Here is an 18688-nt window from a genome sequence, read left to right on the forward strand (position 1 = left end):
GATTTTGTAACTAAATTCCCTCATTCAACTCACGATGAATAAAACATTAATCAGAATTGAGAAAGGGTGGGTGGGCGGGGCTTATATTTTGATTATTTTTTCTTGATATACGGAGTCTTCTTTTCCCAGCAAGAAAGTGAAAACATGTTTAACCTTCTTGTTGTTTAAATGAAACTCTATATATTAAAAAAACATAGGTTACGCCCCACCCACCCACCCCAATCTCAATTGTGCAGTATTTTTCATTCCTAACTCTATTGGAACTAAACTCCCCCATTCAACTCACGATGAATAAAAGATTCATCAGAATAGAAAAAGAGTGGGTGGGCGGGGCTTATATTATGTCCATTTTTGCTTAATATTTGGGGTCTTCTTTTCCCGTTCAAGAAACTGACAACATGTTTAACTATCCTTGTTGAAGGTAAACTCCATAAATTAAAAAAAAAAAATTAAGCCCCACCCACCCGCCCAGATATTAATTGTGATGAGTTTTTCATTCCTAATCAGACCGAAGGGCGAAGTAACATCAATATTTTTCTTGTAAAAACATATTTCATAAGATAATTTCGTGTAGAGAAATGAGGATTTTGCACCTAAACATCCCTCCTTCAACTCACGATGAATAAAATATCCATCACAATTGAGAAGGGGTGGGTGGGCGGGGCTTATATTTTGCCCATTTTTTCTTAATATACGAAATCTTCTTTTCCCAACTAGAAACGGAAAACTTGTTTAACCTTCCTGTTGTTGAGAAAAACCTCTCTATATTAAAAAAAAAACAAAGGAAACGTTATTATACCGTGCAATTGTTTTTGGGAAAATTTAAACGTCAAGCCAAAAAACTGAAAGCGGATTCGTATACTACAAGCATAGGAGTATATGTATTTTGTATAACATTCAACTCATTTTAAAATACGGTTATAATAGCAATAATAATAATAAATTTATTGGTGTTTTACACAAAGAGTGCATACGCAAGTCGGGTACCTCTTGATTTATTACAATAAACAAACAAAAAACAAAAAAATTGAGGTTTATTGAGATGACGTCACCAAATTGTTGGTGGGGATAATTAGCCAAATTTTGGCTAGCATTTAAGGTTACGTGTCTAATAAAAACGGATACAGACAGACAGACGGAAACGGCAGACTTCTTTTTCGTACTGTTCGGGTCATGAAACGTCGAGAAAACATAAAAGTGACAATTCGTCCAATAGACTCGATTAATATACTTCCTTACGCTCGGGAAATAATATAGAATAGTTCATTTCAACGGGTACTTTATCCAATGACACGAAAAAACGAATAGGTGGCTCGCTATCTTTTTTCATAATTATACAATATTTACATCAAATGTATTCAGGAAAAAGAAAACTTCTAACATGTAAGTAGGTTGTTAGAATATGGTTGATAAGAACGCAAATATTGAAGAAAAAGACTTAATTTCGTTAAATCTGGTTTACTAAAATTATCATTAATTAAACCACAATCGAGCAAAATGTTCTGAATGTTATAATCGTTATTTTATCATTATTATATAAAGACGTGCGTATTCTTTACCTTTTCGAGAAAATAGTAGTATTTGTCAACATAAAACTGATTTTGGCAAATGCCATACCTTCCAAGAAAAGAGAGGGTGGGTGGGCGGGGCTAGTACCTGCCAAGATAAAACTGATTTTTGCTAATAACATACGTTCTAAGAAAAAAGAGAAGGGGTGGGCGGGGCTAGTACCTGCTAGGATAACACTGATTTTGGCAAATGAGATCTCTATAAGAAAATAGAAGGCGGGTGGGTGGAGTTAGTGCCTGCCAATCTAAGATCGATTTTGGCAAATGACATAACCTGTAAGAAAATAGTGGACGGGTGGGGCTAGTACCTGCTAAAATCACTTTTATCGTGGCAGCCACTTGTCCCGCCCACCCACCCTCTCTTTTCTTAGAGGAATCTCATTTGCCAAAATCAGTCTTACCTTGTCAGGTGCTAGGCCCGCCCACCCACCCTCTCTTTTCTTAGGGGTATTTCATCTGCCAAAATCAGTCTTACCTTGTCAGGTAGTAGGCCCGCCCACCCACCCTCTCTTTTCTTAGAGAGTATTTCATTTGCCAAAATCAGCTTTATCTTAGCAACTACAGTATAACCTCGATAATCCGCATTAATTGGGGAAAAGGTGTGTTCGAATTAGCGATTAGTTCGGATCAGCGAATTTCCCAAAAAGCTGAAAGGGAATTGAACAACAACTTAATACACTACTGAAAAGAAATTTCAGGAAATAAACCTTAATTTTCAGAAATAAAGTATTCTTAACATTGGAAAAAATATTACTCCGTGACCATAACCACGCTATATTTTTGGAATCAACACGTCGGGATCTATATCCCTGAATTTAATCAGGATTTTTAGACAACTGTTTCAAAAGTGAAATTTTTCACTATGGTAGTACTTGCCAAATAACCTACCCTCTAAGAAAATAAACGGCGGGTGGGCCAGGCTAGTATTTGCCAAAATAAGACTCATTTTGACAAATAACCTACTCTTCTAAGAAAAGGTACTACCCCGCCCACCTACCCTTTCTTTTCTTGGTAGAGTAAGTCATCTGCCAAAATCAGTCTTATCTTGGCAAGTATGACACTGATTTTTGCAAATGACAGATCCTCTAAGAAAATAAGGGTGGGGGGGGGGGCGGGGCTAGTACTTGTCAAGATAAGACTGATTTTGGCAGATGCCATATCCTCTAAGAAAATAAGGGAGGGTGGGCGGGGGGCTAGTACTTGCCGAGATAAGACTGATTTTGGCAGATGACTTATTGTTCTAAGAAAATAAAGGTTGGGTGGGTGGGGCTAGTACTTGGTAAAAACTTAAAAAATTAAAAATCAAAAAATGACAAATTGCAAAATCAGATAAATGAGAAATCTGAAAATTGTACAACTATATAATCGGAAAATCTAAAACTAAAATATCGAAAAATTGAAAAAATACAAATCTTATAAAATTGAATTCGAAATTACCGTTTTCATTTTTTTTAGTTTTTAGATTTTTCAACTTTTAAATATTTCATTTGATTATTTTTTTGACAGTTTTGTAGTTTTTAATTCCAATCTTTTGATTTTTCAAGTTTTAACTTTATAATTTTGGAATTTTTTGATTTTTAATTTTTCAAGTGCTCAAGTTAAAATTTTTCCTTTTCACGATTTATCATTTTTCGATTTTTTACTAGAACAAATTTATTTGAAACGAAATTTTGAAAAATTGAAAAATCCAAAAATTGAAAATTAGAAACAAAATTTTCAGATATCTTAAAGTTACGGTAAACGTGGCAATCGCTAGTCAAAATTACTTTTTACTCCCTCCCAAAAAACTCGGTAAGAAAAAATCAAAAACCGAAAATTTAAAAAAATATGCATGTATACATTTTCTCGATATTTTTAAAAATCAAATAATTGAGAAATATTTTTCAGTTGCCCAGAGAAATCGGAAGACAGATCAAAAAATTGAAAATTTAAAAAGCGAGAAATTGAAAAATTAGAAAGTTGAAAATTCAAAAAACTGAACAATCTAGTAGTACTCGCGGGCTAGCACTAGCCAAATAACCTACCCTCCACGAAAATAAAAGGCGGGTGGGCTGGGCTAGTATTTGCCAAAATAAGATTCATTTTGGCCTACTCTTCTAAGAAAATAAAGAATAGGTCATCGCCAAAATCAGTCTTATCTTGGCAAAAATGAGACTGATTTTTGCAAATTACATATCCTCTAAGAAAATAAGGGTGGGTGGGCGGGTCTAGTACTTTTTAAAATAAGAGTGATTTTGGCAGATGACCCACTCTTTTAAGAAAATAAAGGGTGGGTGGGCTGGGTTAGCACCTTTGCTTAGACGAACAGGTCATTTGCCAAAATGAGTCATATTTTAAAAAATACTAGCCTGTCCCACCCGCCTTTTATTTTCTTATTATACTAGCAAATTTCGACCCATTTTCGACGATTTTTGAAATTTAACTAAATACTTTTTCTTGTAGATTTCGGGGCGCAGAAGTCACTTCCGGCCTCATTTTTTCGATAACTTCAACCTTTTTTCCAGAATTAGTTAATTAATATAATACGGTGCATTGAAATAAGTATCACAATTTTTTAAAATTTCAAAAATTCAATACAACACGTACAGAAAGATCTTGCGACATTTTTGCAAGTAGGTGCATGTTTTGAAGTTCAGTTCGGATTGCAGAATTTTTGTTCGGATTAAAGAGATATCGACTTCTACTAGCCTCTGTTCGGATTACTGAATGTTCGGATAATCGTGGGTTCGGATTATAGAGGTTACACTGTACTAGCTAGGATAAGAATGATTTTCGCAAATGAGAAACCCTCTAAGAAAAAAGAGGGTGGGTGGGCGGGGTTAGTGCCTGCTAATCTAAGATCGATTTTGGCAAATGACATAACCTCTAAGAAAATAGGGGACGTGTGGGGCTAGTACCTGCTAAACTCAGTTTTATCTCGATAGTTATTAGCCCCGCCCACCCACCCTTTCTTTCCTTAGAGGGTATTTCATTTGCCAAAATCAGTCTTACCTTGTCAGATACTAGGCCTGATTTTTTTTAATATGTTTCAAATTATCAAAACTGAAATTTTTAAGGTAATTTAATAAATAAAAGCTCCACTATTTTTAATTCAAAGTGAGAATTTTAATTTATTATAAATGTTGTACACACTTCATTTTAGCGGGCATTTTTTCCAGTAATATGAAACAAGAATATAGGTGACTTACGTTTTTTTTCATAACTGTACAACTTTTACATCGAATTTATATATTTAGGAAAAAGAGCACGAAGACAATTAACACGGTTTTTTCGCAACAGTACGCAATAATTGCTGTTTTTTTTTTCATTTTAATTCCAGTAACATAACATAATTTGTAATAATTCACTTCTGCTTATAAATCATTCGTCAGTTACATTATGGTAAAACTTGGCAATGAAACCTTATCACTCATCCAAGGCGTATATTTTTGGCGTGGAAAGTTTTCACGTGGAGCACAAATCAAATATTTTATTTGTTTTAAGGAAAAAAACACGTTTTCCTTATTTCATAATCTCAAAATTAGCTACTTTATCCACAATTTCGATTACCAAGATTCCGATTGCTGCTATTAGTAATCCACCGCAAATTATCTCCACTGACATCTAATACGGGAAAACAGTCGTCAGTTGCACCAATATAAAGACCATCCTTGATGATAAAAACGTCAGTCTTGAAGACACTTTCCCGCTATCTTGGTAAATTGTAATCAGCCTTCGAAACCAAACAAGAGCGCGATCAATTAGTCAAATAACAAGTTTCCAAGAAACAGTTTACGATAAATGTGTTTATTATAAACACAATATTAATGCAAATGATAAGTGATAAATCTCTTTAACAAAACACGCGACAAATGAGAGCATTCTCGCTGAGAGAATCGTTCGGAAATGGTGCAGAGATTTTATTAGCGCGCTATCGTACTTCTTCCTGCTGAATTGTCACACGATTGCAAGTTCTTTCCTCTATTAGTGTTTTTTCGATAACGACACCAGGTTTTACGACAACATGAGGAGCTACGCCGTAAGTACTCGCTTTCTTCGCCCAGATTCACTCAACCCTTTTTCTACGATTTTTTATTTCTTAACTTCGGTTGAATATTGCATGAGCTGCTTGCAGCAATTACCCAGATAACGAGGGTATTTGCCGTAAACAGTACGTACTGGGAGATAACGGTGTCAGAGGTGATAGGTTAGAGCTAGGGGTTTTTTAAAAAAAGTCGATTTCGTGATTGTGTGTGGACTTGACTAATCATATTTTTGCTTTTTTTAACCTTTGCTCCCGGGAAAAGGCCAATAACTTGCTCGCTTTGTTCTACCTACGTCTACTCAGCATTTTTTATCACGTTTTGTTGTTTTTTATTTATAGTAAAAACAGAGGCAAATACCTCACTGGGTTATAGTTCGTTCTAAAAATCACCATTTTGTTTAACACTCACTAAATGAATTTATTCCAATCAGCGCAAAATTTCACTGAACTGTTGTCTGTTTTTGAACATAAGTAGTTGCATTTTTGTTCTTGTGACACATCTAACTGATAAACACGAGATAACGCAAATCACCGAATTTTCAGAGGTTATTGGCCCGATTTCTATGTGACTTGAAAAAGTAAATACGACCAATATTTAATCACTTTGAAAATTTGAGGGATTTAGCTATCTGCTCAGTAAAATGAGATAAGTGTCGAGCAGGAGTGAACTTTGATTTTCACGTTGTTTTAGTGCGAATTTAATGAGTATCCAGAGGAATCCCAAAATTCAGATAAAATATATTTTGTTTGTACGTTTCCGCAAAAAGATGATTGTGTAGCAGTTATCTGCACAGCAAATTACGTAATCCTTTTGGTGGTGATTAATGTATAATTTTTTTATTTGTGCGAATTTTTTCGCAATATTTCAAAAATTTCATTTTCAACCCGAATGTTTAGACTTAGTCGCTCACAAATTTTAAAATCACAATCCTTTATCTAAAATTTTAAGGTTTATCTTAACCTTTATGTAACAGAATTGTTCAAAGGTCATGATAATCTAGACGCTATAAATTTTCGCCAAAATTTATACATCCATTTTCTCTAGAAAGTCATTTCCAAAAACTATTATTATTATTAAAGTATTCATTGAAACGATTTAATAGATTCTAACCTAGATATAACCTTTAAAATATATCCAACAATTTGATGGCGTCGTCTCAAAATGTATTAGGTAAATCCCCTTTAAATTTCATAACATAACCTGCTTCAATACTTGTGACTTATTAATCCGATTAGATTTTTTTTAATGTCAAACTGATTACGCATCAAAATTAACAATTTTAACTTCGTAAACTTAAAATAAATATAGTAAACCTCGATGGTTAGGTACATATTTTTTATTAAAGTGAATTTAAATTTCCGTAACCAAGATTTATCAAGTCTGGAACATTATCTTAATCATATGTATCGCTAAATTTAACCAACATGTTTAGTTTGTGATAAAATTTACAATGAACTGTATGTTGAGGACATTCTGTCAATTGTTTAAACTGATAATCATACAATAATATCAACAGTTATATTTGTTCTGAAGCATTGAAGGGATTTTTTTAAAGGAAACCGATATAACGCTAAACATAATGTTACCAGGTTCGTTTGAACAAGGACCAGAAAAAAACAGAAAAATAAATCCTGCATTTTCGTATTCGTAATTTTTGATCAGATTCTTCCAGACCTTTGTTTTATCGCTGTTTTGTTGATTTTTTGTCACCTTTATTTCGCTTTTGTTTTCTCATTTTTTTAACGCGTTTTTTTGTTAGGTTTTTTCTAACTTTTTCCCGATTTTAGTCGGTTTAGGTAAGTGATAAAAAGTCTCGTTTTCCTTTTCTTTTAGTCAACTTTTTATCGACTCTTTTGTTTATCGCATTTTTTGGTTCCTTTTTCTTAGTGACCTTTTTTTGTCATCGTGCTTTTTTCCTTTTTTTTTAACAGTTTTTCGTCTCGGTTTTTGTCATCATTTTTGTCGCGTTTTTATCATTTTTTTTCGATTTTTGACAAGTTTTTCCGTATTTTTTTATCGTTTGTTCAGCATTATTTTGACAAGCGATAGCCCCGCCCACCCACCCCCTATTATTTTAGAGGGTATAATTTGCCAAAGTTAGTTCTATTTTAACAAGTACTAGCCCCGCCCACCCACCCTATTCTCATTTTTAGTGATTTTAAATCTGTTCATCAGTATAAAATCCATCTTTCATTCTAAATACAATGAATCACTAAAATGAAGGCGGGGTAAGTGGGCGGAGTTAATTATATGCTCTTCTGTAAAGTGGCAAGAAACTAATAGAACTTGGGCTGTTGAAAAGAGAAAAAAGAACGCTAATCGCATTTTTTTTTGTTTGACTATTTGCTATAAAAATGCATTTCTTATTTCAGAAGAAAAAAATAACGGGTGGGTGGGCGGGGCTAAGTTTAACTTTTTCCTAGAGAGTCTTTTATAAGCAAACAGTAGCCCCGCCCACCCACCCCCTCTTCATTCGAGTGCTTTTAAGACGTAACATACAACATTGTTTTTTTTGCGCTTTTTTTTGCTTTTATTGTCGTCTTGTTTATCCCCGTTTTATGTCACCCTTTTTTTGGTCTTCTTTTGGCACTCTTGTTGTCGCAGTTTTTTATAAGATTCTTATAGACTTTTTTTATCACATTTTTTTCCATCTCTTTTTTTCGTTGTTTTTGTTGATATTTTGTCATCTTTCTTTCGCTTTTGTTTCCTCATTGTTTTGGCGATTTTTTTTGTTATGATGTTTTTAACTTTTTCTCGATTTTAGTCAGTTTTTCGCATTTTGTAGGTTTTTTGCTATTTTTTTTTGTCAAACAAAAAGAAATACAGTAATAAAAAGCCTTTTGCTCCTTTTCTTTTAGTCAACTTTTTATCGATTCTTCTGTTTATCGCATTTTTTGGTTTTTTTTTCTGAACGACCTTTTTTTTCATGGCATTTTTTTCCCCTTTTTTTTTAACTTTTTTTAACTCACTTTTTTTGTCTCGGTTTTTGTCATCATTTTTGTCGGAATTTTATCACCTTTTTTCGCTTTTTGTCAAATTTTTCTGTACTTTTTTATCGTTTTTTCATGCCCAATTTTTGTAGACTTGTGACGTGGTTTTTGACGTTTTTTGACATCTTTTTAATTAAAAATGAGGTCGAAAAAGGGATAAAAACTTTTTTGTCATTTTGTCCCTTTCATCGTTTTTTGTCTTTTTTCATTAAAAGGAGACAATAAAAAAGGCGATAAAAAGCATTTCTTGTCTCGTATTTTTTTCGTAAGTGTCAAAACATAAAGCATCTGAATTTTCGTATTCTACTACATGAAAAGCCAAAAACACTACATACAGGTTGAGTCACTGATGCCGCGCTCCTCAATAACCAGCCATTAGTTTAACTTCTTACAGTCTTTTATAAGCAAGCAGTAGCCCCGCCCACCCACCCGCTCTTGATTCCAGTGACTAATCTAAATATTGTTCACCCCCTATTATTTTGGAAGGTGTAATTTGAAAAAATCAGTCTTATTTTAGCAGGTACTAGCCTCCCCCCCCCCCCCCCCCATTCTCATTTTTAAGCATTTTATTTCTGTTCATCAGTATAAAATCCACCTTTCATTCTTGATGACTAAAATGAAGCGTGGGGGGTAAGTGGGCGAAGTTAATTATATGTTCTTCTGTAAAGTGACAAGAAACCAATAGAACTTGGGCTGTGAAAAAGAGAAAAAAGAACGCTAATCGCATTTTTTGTGTTTCACTATTTGCTAAAAATGCATTTCTAATTTCAGAAGAAAAAAAGAACGGGTGGGTGGGCGGGGCTAAGTTTAACTTTTTCCTAGAGAGTCTCTTATAAGCAAGTAGTAACAACGCCCACCCACCCCCTCTTCATTCCAGTGCTTTTAAGACGTAACACACAACTTTGTTTTTTTTTTTGTTTTTATTGTCGTCTTTTTTGTCAAAAAACAAACAGCTGCATTTTCGTATTCTACTACATGAAATGCCAAAACCACTATATTAGGGTGAATCACTAATGCCGCGCTCCTCAATAACCAGCCATAAGTTTAACTTCTTGCAGTCTTTTATAAGCAAGCAGTAGCCCCGCCCACCCACCCACTCTTGATTCCAGTAACTAATCTAAATATTGTTCAGCATTTTGACAAGTGATAGCCCCGCCCACCCACCCCGTGTTATTTTAGAGGGTGTAGCTTTCCAAATTCCGTCTTATTTTAGCAGGTACTAGCCCCGCCCACCCACCCTATTTTAATTTTTAACGATTTTATTTCTCTTCATGAATATAAAATCCACCTTTCATTCTGAATACAATGAATCACTAAAATGAAGGCGGGGTAAGTGGACGGAGTTAATTATACGTTCTTCTGTAAAGTGGTAAGAAACTAATATAACTTGGGCTGTTAAACAGAGAAAAAAGAACGCTAATCGCATTTTTTGTGTTTCAATATTTGCTAAAACTGCATTTCTAATTTCAGAAGAAAAAAAGAACGGGTGGGTGGGCGGGGCTAAGTTTAACTTTTTCCTACAGAGTCTTTTATGAGCAAGCAGTAGCCCCGCCTACCCACCCTCTCTTCATTCCAGTGCTTCTAAGACGTAATGCACAACTTTGTTTTTTTTTCACTTTTTTTGTTTTTATTATCGCCTTTTTTGTCCCCGGTGTATGTCACCTTTTTTTTGGTCTTTTTTTTTGGCACTCTTTTTGTCGCAATTTTTTACTATATTCTTATAGACTTTTTTTATCACGTTTTCTCCATCTATTTTTTTATTGTTGTTTTTGTTAATTTTTTGTCACCTTTCTTTCGCTTTTGTTTTTAAATTTTTTTGGTGCGTTTTTTTGTAGCTTTTTCCCGATTTTATTCGTATTCTTCGCAGTTTGTAGATATTTTTGCTAGTTTTTTTCACCTTTTCTTTTAGTCAACTTCTCATCAATTCTTTTGTTTCTCGCATTTTTTGATCCCTTTTTTCTTAGTGACCTTTTTTTGTCATCGTATTTTTTTCCTTTTTTTGCCTTTTTTTTTAGATCATTTTTTTTGTCTCGGTTTTTCTCATCTTTTTTGTCGCGTTTTTATTACCTTTTTTCGCTTTTTGCCCAATTTTTCTGTAATTTTTCGTTTCTTATAATGCAACGTTGCCACATTGTTCTACTTTTCACAGTTCATAAAGAAACACAATTAATTTTAAAATCTGCGCTGCAAAATTTTGTGGAGAGGCAAATAAAGGCACAAGCTTTGTTGTGGTATAAATAAAATTAAGTGTTAATATACAGAGTGTTTCATTAAAAAAGAAACGAAATATGTATTGACATTTCAATATTTCAACGTTTAACATTCTGTATATTAAAATTTGATTTAATAGATACCACGAAAAATTTAATAACTGTCTCTCCGTGAACTATTGCAACACCCATCTTAAAAATAACTTCATAGCGATTTTTTTGTAAACCTTTGCTAAAAAATTTCAAAAAATTTGAGAAAACGTGGCAACATCGCATCAATATCTCATCAATTGTTAGAGACACAAAGATAATCTAAGACTAAATTTGTACAGTTTTTTTGAGGACCATATACCAAAATTATTTTTAGCTATAACAGAGTGTTTATAAAAAAAATAAGTTACAACAATTTTTTTTATTATTTTCTATATTTAAATTTGACGAATATAGAGACACACCAATATATTGAAAAAAAGACAACAAAAAATTGAGTAAGATTATTGCGATTTTTATTTTTTTAAACAAAATAAAGTTGTGCTATGCCTAAAAATAAATACACCCTGTATAGTAGAAAAAATCTTATTGTACACTCAAAGAAATCACAAACAATTAAACAATGTTTTTTAGTTACAAATTAGTATGTATAATAAAGGTAAAGGTTACGACCGCAACGTCCACCGGAAACCCTTTGTCACTACTATAATAACAAAATAATGCAAAAAATGACTAACACTGACTTTCATTGTCTATTTAGTGCAAAATTTAATTTAGTTTTTGTTTTTTATAGCTTGCAGGAGCCGTCCTCCTACTGGTCATCCCCTTCTCCCACTCCCTCTACACCCGCATCACCACCTACGACCTAATGAAATGTTCCTACGGCGAACGCGGCTCCCTCACGGCCACCTGCATCAACGCCACCAGCCAGTACTTCAAGAACACCCCCTACAGATTCGACCACCTGGACGAAACCCTCCGGTGCGTCAACTGCACCCTCCAAACCCTCGAAACCGGCAGTTTCGACATCTCCGGCAACCAAATCAAAAATTTGGACCTATCCAACAGCTTAATCGAGCAAATCAGGACGAAGGCCTTCGTGGGGCTAATTTTCCTCCAACAACTGATTCTCTCCAACAACAACATTAAGTCCATCTACCCCCAAACCTTCAGTGGGGTGAAGAAAATCACCTACGTGGATTTGGGCAACAACTCCATTAGTATTCTTTCGGATGACGGGTTCCTGGAGTTGATCAGTTTGGAGAGGCTCAATTTGAAGAACAACCACATCAAAAGTATTGCACAGTCGGCTTTCAAGGGTTTGGTGCATCTGCATGAGCTCGATTTGAGTTATAACGAGATCAGTGACGTGAAGGACGTGTTCAATAATTTGACGGCTTTGAAGCTGCTGGATTTGAGTTATAATAAGATCTCGGTGTTGACTGCGAAGGAGTTTGATAATTTGACGGCTTTGTTGGAGGTTAGGTTTGGTCATAATCACATCACTTCGATTCCGGAGTCGGAATTCTGTGTGATGAGTAGCTTGAGGCGTTTGGATTTGTCTTATAATGCTATTGATAGAGTCATTGCTGGGTCCTTCAAGGGTCTTAGTGCTCTGGAAGATCTAGATCTTAGTTACAATAACATTATGGAGATTCCGCAAAAGACGCTTCAAAGTCTGCACAACCTCCAATACCTCAACGTCTCCCACAATCTTCTCAAGATCTTCCAAACTGGTCTCTACACCGGGTTGCCCCAACTCCGGGTTTTGAACTTCTCTAGTAACGTTATGGAGGATATTGAGATCACGGGAGTTTTCTCTTTGGACAGTCTGGATACTCTGGATTTCTCTCGCAACAACATCTCCTATATCGATTACGTCCGACTCATCTCCAGGCTGCCAAAAATCTCCTATTTGAACTTGGAGGACAACTTCTTGTCCTGCGGTCTGGAACAAGAGATGGAGAATTATTTCGCGGAGGATAATTTCAAGTTTATTTTGTACAGCAACAAGCTAGGAAGCGTTAAGTGTGTGGAAAACGGTCCAACTCCCCAACCCAAGCACTACATCCGTAAGGACAGTTTGGTAGTGGAAGAAGTGGAGAAGTCTGGAAATGGGGTGCATGTTTGGGCTTTCGTGCTGATTGCCGTCACGTTGGTCTTAGTTTGTGTTTTGTACTATTTACAGCTCCGTACTTATCAGGAAATGAGGGCTCTTTCCGTTCGACCTAACCGGACTACGTCCGAAGTCCAGCTGATTTCGTCCGACTTGGAAGCGAGAGATAACGATTTTTTAAAAGAATGAGATGGGGAGGACGTGTACATAAAACTATATAGAGAATGATATTTTAAGATTAGACTAGGATTTATTGTGACATTGTTCTAAGAATTTTAAATAAAGTAAAGCAATTATGTTTAAAGTATGTGTGATATCGGTTGTTTGTGGTTTGTGAAGACATGATGTTAAAATTTAAGACGTGCTCGAACATATCAATAAAATTATGACAAAATATTGTACTAAAATTAAAGGAGACTTACTTTATTACTTTTTGCCTAGTTATGAGTTCCTCAGTGTCCTTTTCACCGCTTATTTTTGTTGCCTAGTTTTCACTTTTTTATCTCGTGTTTTTACCATTTTTAAATCGTTTTTTGTGTCTATTTTTTGCAGTTTTTTCTAGATCTTTTTAGTTGATATTTTTTGACGCCATGGGACCTTTTGTTGTTTATAACATTTGTATCGTTTTTTTGTCACCTTTCATTGTTTCATTTTTTTACCCTTCTTTTGACTCCTTTCTCTCAACTTTTTCTGTCAACTTTTTTCGTGGCGTGTTTTTTTGTTGTGTCGTCTTCTTGTTGTCTTGTTCGCTTTTATTGTCGATTTTTCGGGTTTTTGATCGTCTTTTTTGCGTTTTTTTGACGCCAATTTTTGTTCGTATTTATTTGTATGTAACAAAGAATATATAAACAAGTTAATATAAACAAATAAATGTAAGATCGAATAAAATAGGACAATATAAAATATAATGAAATTCATACATAGAACATTCACATACGGATAAATCACACACTTAGAAAATTTATCTGTATCATAACAGGCTTTTGCTACAAACATTTTTTCGGTTGCGTTTTTTGTGTCTGGTGTTTTTGTTGAATTTTTTCTCGGATTTTTAATTTTTCGTTTGCATTTTCTTGTTGTTTTTATTCTAATCTTTTTGTTCCCCTTTGTTTGTTGTTCTTTGTCATTTTTTTGTAGCCCTTTTTTCCCCATTTTTTAAACGTTTTTTGTCGTTTTTTACAAAATTTTGTCCATTTTTGTCGCCTTTTTTGTGCCGAATTTATATCAAATTTTTTTCTTTCCCAATTTTAGTACCTTTTTTGTAGCGTTTTTCGTCTTTTTTATCAGAAAACGAAGTGACAAGAAACATTTTTTTTGCTTCTTTTTTTCACCAATTTTTTGCATTTTTTGGTCGTTTTTTCCTTCTTCATGAAAAAAGAAAAAGATACCATGGCAAAAAATGGTATCTTTTTCTTTTTTTATTGTTTTTTACCCTCATTTTTTTAATGTATTTTTTGTAACACTTTTTGTAAACTTTTTGGTCATATTTTTCTAACCTTTTTCGTCTTCTATATCATTTTTTTTTGTCCTCTTTTTTAATTTATTTTTTCTTTATTCGCTTTTTATTGGCGATTTTCTGTAGCCGGTTTTTTTTGGTTGCGTTTTTTGTGTCTGGTGTTTTTGTTGATTTTTTTGTCAGTATGTTTGTTTTGTTTGAATTTTTCTTTATTGTTTTTATTCTCAACTTTTTTTCCTCTTTTGTGTTACTTTCTTGTGTTCTACTGTCACTTTCTTGTGGCCATTCTTTGTCGGATTTTTATAGACTTTTTGTTCCTTTTTTTGTCAACTTCTTTTTTTGTCGTTGTTTGTTGTTTTTGTCTCTTTTATCATCTACTTTTCACCTTTTTCTTCTCACTTTTCTGGATACATTTCTGTGAACTTTTTTGTCGTTTTTTTGTGGACTTATTGTGGTGTTTCTTTGACATTTTTTTGTAATTCTTTTTTCCCGTTTTATAAATATTTTTTTCATAAATAGGGAATTTTTTGTCCTTTTTTGCCGTTTTTTTTGACTCCCATTTTATAACTGACTTTTTGTCGCCATTGCGCTGTCGCTTTTTAAGTCGTTATTTATTTTGAAAAATCTGGAAATCGAAACACCAAAACATTGAAAATTTGAAAAAGCAAAAATCAAGAAATCTAAAAATCGAAAAATTAATAATTTGAAAAATCGAAGGACAATTAAAGGATTCCAAAATTGAAAAATCGAAAAATTGAAAAACTGAGAAATCAAGAAGTCGAAAAATCGAGAAATGGAAAAATCTAAAATTGGAAAAATCGAGAAATTGGGAGCTCAAAAACCTGGAAACCTGAAAAATCGAAAAATTGGAAAGATAAAAAGTCGTAAACCCGAAATATCGGAAAATTGAGAGACCGAAAAATTAAGAAATCGAGAAATCGAAAATTTAAAAAATCGGGAAATTGAATTGAAAAACTGAAATATTGAAAAATCCCAAACCTGAAACTTCGAGAACTTGAGAAATCGGAACATTCGAAATTAAGGAACCGAAAAGTCGAAAAATCGAGAAGTGGAAAATCAAAAAATCGAAAAATTGAAAAGACAAAAAACCTGAAAATTGAAATCGAATAATTAAAAAACGAAATATCGAAAAGGCGAAAAGTCGAAAAATCAAAAAACCGAGAAATCGAAATAGTGTGAAAAAAAAACATCGAAAAATTGAAATCGAAATCTCGAAAAATGGAGAAATAAAAAAATTGAGGTACTGAAGTATTGAAAACCAAAAAAATCTAAACTTTAATCGGGATAACAAAAATTTGAAATCTTGCAAAATCGTAATTTTGAAGAATCGAAAAATTGAAAAATCGGGAATTCGAAACACCAAAAAGTAAAAAAATTGAAAAATCGAAGGAAAATTGAAAGATCTCAAAACTGAAACTTTGAAAAACTGAAAAATCTTAAAATGAAAAATCGAGAAATGGAAAATGAAAAAATCGGAAAACTGACAAGACAACAACCTAAAAATTGAAAAATTGGGAAATTGGGAAATCGAAACATCGAAAAATTGAAAAAACGAAACATCGAAAAGGTGAAAAATCCAAAAATTAAAAAACCGAGAAATCGAAAAAGTGTAAATTCGATACATCGAAACATCGAAAAATTGAAATCGAAATCTCGATAAACGGACAAATCAGAAAATTGAGTAATTGAAAAATTGAAAAACTAAAAAAATCTGAACTTTAAAAATTCGACAAAGTAAAAAATTGAGAAATCAAAAAAATCGGAATTTCGAAAAATCGGGAAATCGAAACGCCAAAAAATTGAAAAACTGAAAAACTAAAAATCATGAAATCGAAATACCGAAATATTGAAAAATCTAGTACTGAAATATTAAAAAATGATACGTCGTTGAATAGAAAAATCAAAAAATCGAAAAATCGAAGAAAAATTGAAAGATCTCAAAACTGAAACTTTGAAAAACTGAAAAATCTTAAAAAGAAAAATCGAGAAATGGAAAATGAAAAAATCGAAAAACTGACAAAAGAAAAACCTAAAAATTGAAAAATTGGAAAATTGGGAAATCGAAACATCGAAAAATTGGATTAAAAAGCGAAACATCGAAAAAACGAAAAATCAAAAAACCGAGAAATCGAAAAAGTCTAAATTCGATACATCGAAACATCGAAAAATTGAAATCGAAATCTCGATAAACGGAGAAACCAGAAAATTGAGTAATTGAAAAATTGAAAAACCAAAAAAAACTAACCTTTAAAAAATCGACAAAGTAAAAAATCGAGAAATCAAAAAAATCGGAATTTTGAAGAATCGAAAAATTGAAAAATCGGGAAATCGAAACGCCAAAAAATTGAAAAATTGAAAAAGTAAAAACCATGAAATCGAAGAACCAAATTATTGAAAAATCTAGTAATTAGCGAAAAATCGAAAAATCAAAAAACCGAGAAATCGAAAAAGTCTAAATTTGATACATCGAAACATCGAAAAATTGAAATCGAAATCTCGATAAACGGAGAAACCAGAAAATTGAGTAATTGAAAAATTGAAAAACCAAAAAAAACTAACCTTTAAAAAATCGACAAAGTAAAAAATCGAGAAATCAAAAAAATCGGAATTTTGAAGAATCGAAAAATTGAAAAATCGGGAAATCGAAACGCCAAAAAATTGAAAAATTGAAAAAGTAAAAATCATGAAATCGAAGAACCAAATTATTGAAAAATCTAGTAATTAGCGAAAAATCGAAAAATCAAAAAACCGAGAAATCGAAAAAGTCTAATCGAAAAATTGAAATCGAAATCTCGATAAACGGACAAATCAGAAAATTGAGTAATTGAAAAATTGAAAAACCAAAAAAAATCTAAATTTTAAAATATCGAGAAATCAAAAAAATCGGAATTTTGAATAATTGAAAAATTGAAAAACCAAAAAAATCTAAACTTTAGAAAATCTAAAGAGTAAAAAATCGAGAAATTAAAAGAATCTTGAAAAATCTAGCACTGAAATATTAAAAAATGATAAGTCGGTAATTCGGAAAATACAAAAAAAAAGAAGGAAAATTGAAGAATCTCAGAACTGAAACTCGAAAAACTGAAAAATCTTAAAATGAAAAATCGAGAAATGGAAAAATCGAAAATTCAAAACATCGAAAAATTGAGAAGACGAAAACCAAAAAATTGAAATATTGAAAAATCGAAAAAGTATAAAATCAAGAAATCGAAAACTCGGAAAATCAAAAATCTTAATCAAAATATTGAAGAATTCCAAACCTCAAATAAGTATTACAGAACTGATAAGTCGGTAAATTGGAAAACCGAAAAATTGAAAAATCTAAGGAAAATTGAAAAATCCTAAAACTGAAAACACAAAAACCTGAAAAATTGAACAATCGAAAATCTGAAGTGAAGAAATGGAAAATCCCAAACCTGAAATGTCGGAAAAGTGAGAAACCGCAATGTTAAAAAATCGAAAACTCGAAAATTTAAAAAATCGGAAAACTGAATTTAAAAACTGTAAATCGAGAAATCGAGAAGTGGAAAAAGAGAAATCCAAAAATTGAAATGTCTGTTTGACCCTCTTTTATCACTTTTTTAATCGCTGACAGATTTTTGGGGATTTTTGACGCGTTTTTTGTATGAGTTTAGTAAACATTGTTTTGTCATTTTTTCCCTCATTTTTTGCCGTTTTTTTTCAAAAGACGACAAAAACACCGGTAAAAAGCTTTTTTTGGTATTTTTTTCTCCTAGAGGCCTTTTTTCGTCGTGCCTTTTTTAGTTTTTTATCTTATTTTTTACACTTTTTTTATTTTAGTATTTTTTACTATCACATTTTTTTATGAGCTCTTTTTGCCATTTTTATCGCCTTTTTTATTGTTCTTGTTGTCGCTTTTTGTTTGTCGGTTTTTTTTTTCAAAATTTGTCCATTTTTGTCGCCTTTTTTGTGGATTTTCTTATAGTGTTTTTTTGTCATGCTTTTTTGTAGTTTTCCCAGTTTTAGTAGATCTTTGTCGCGTTTTTTTAGTAGAGCTTTTTGCTTTTTTTTATAAAAAAAAACGAAATGACAAAAGCCTTTTTTTGCTCCCCTCTTCGTTTCGTCATTTTTTTTTGTTGACTCTTGCTTCTTGCATTTTTTGCTGGTTTTCGCTTAGTAGTTTTTTTGTCATCATATTTTCTTGACATTTTTTAACCTCATTTTTTAATGTATTTTTTAATAATATAATAATAATAATAATATATATATTTGGTCTCCACAGATACATATATGAATAACAGTATATAAGACAAGTCAAAAAGAAAAAAAAAAATACAAACAAAGAAACAC

At 32.5% G+C, this 18688-nt stretch overlaps 1 protein-coding gene across 1 annotated transcript; it reads left to right on the forward strand.

Annotated features, from left to right (window-relative positions):
- The first annotated feature begins 5277 nt into the window (after window positions 1–5277).
- LOC135139382 (insulin-like growth factor-binding protein complex acid labile subunit) lies at window positions 5278–13312 on the forward strand. The gene is made up of 2 exons (XM_064069592.1): window positions 5278–5586; window positions 11578–13312. The coding sequence occupies exons 1-2, from the start codon at window positions 5572–5574 to the stop codon at window positions 13087–13089; spliced, it is 1527 nt and encodes a 508-aa protein (XP_063925662.1). The 5' UTR covers window positions 5278–5571; the 3' UTR covers window positions 13090–13312.
- Window positions 13313–18688: the final 5376 nt, after the last annotated feature.

This window comes from Zophobas morio, unplaced genomic scaffold, assembly GCF_036711695.1.
Source record: "Zophobas morio isolate AGI-343-1 ecotype UQ-CSIRO unplaced genomic scaffold, CSIRO_AGI_Zmor_V1 ptg000031l, whole genome shotgun sequence".
NCBI lineage: Eukaryota > Metazoa > Arthropoda > Insecta > Coleoptera > Tenebrionidae > Zophobas > Zophobas morio.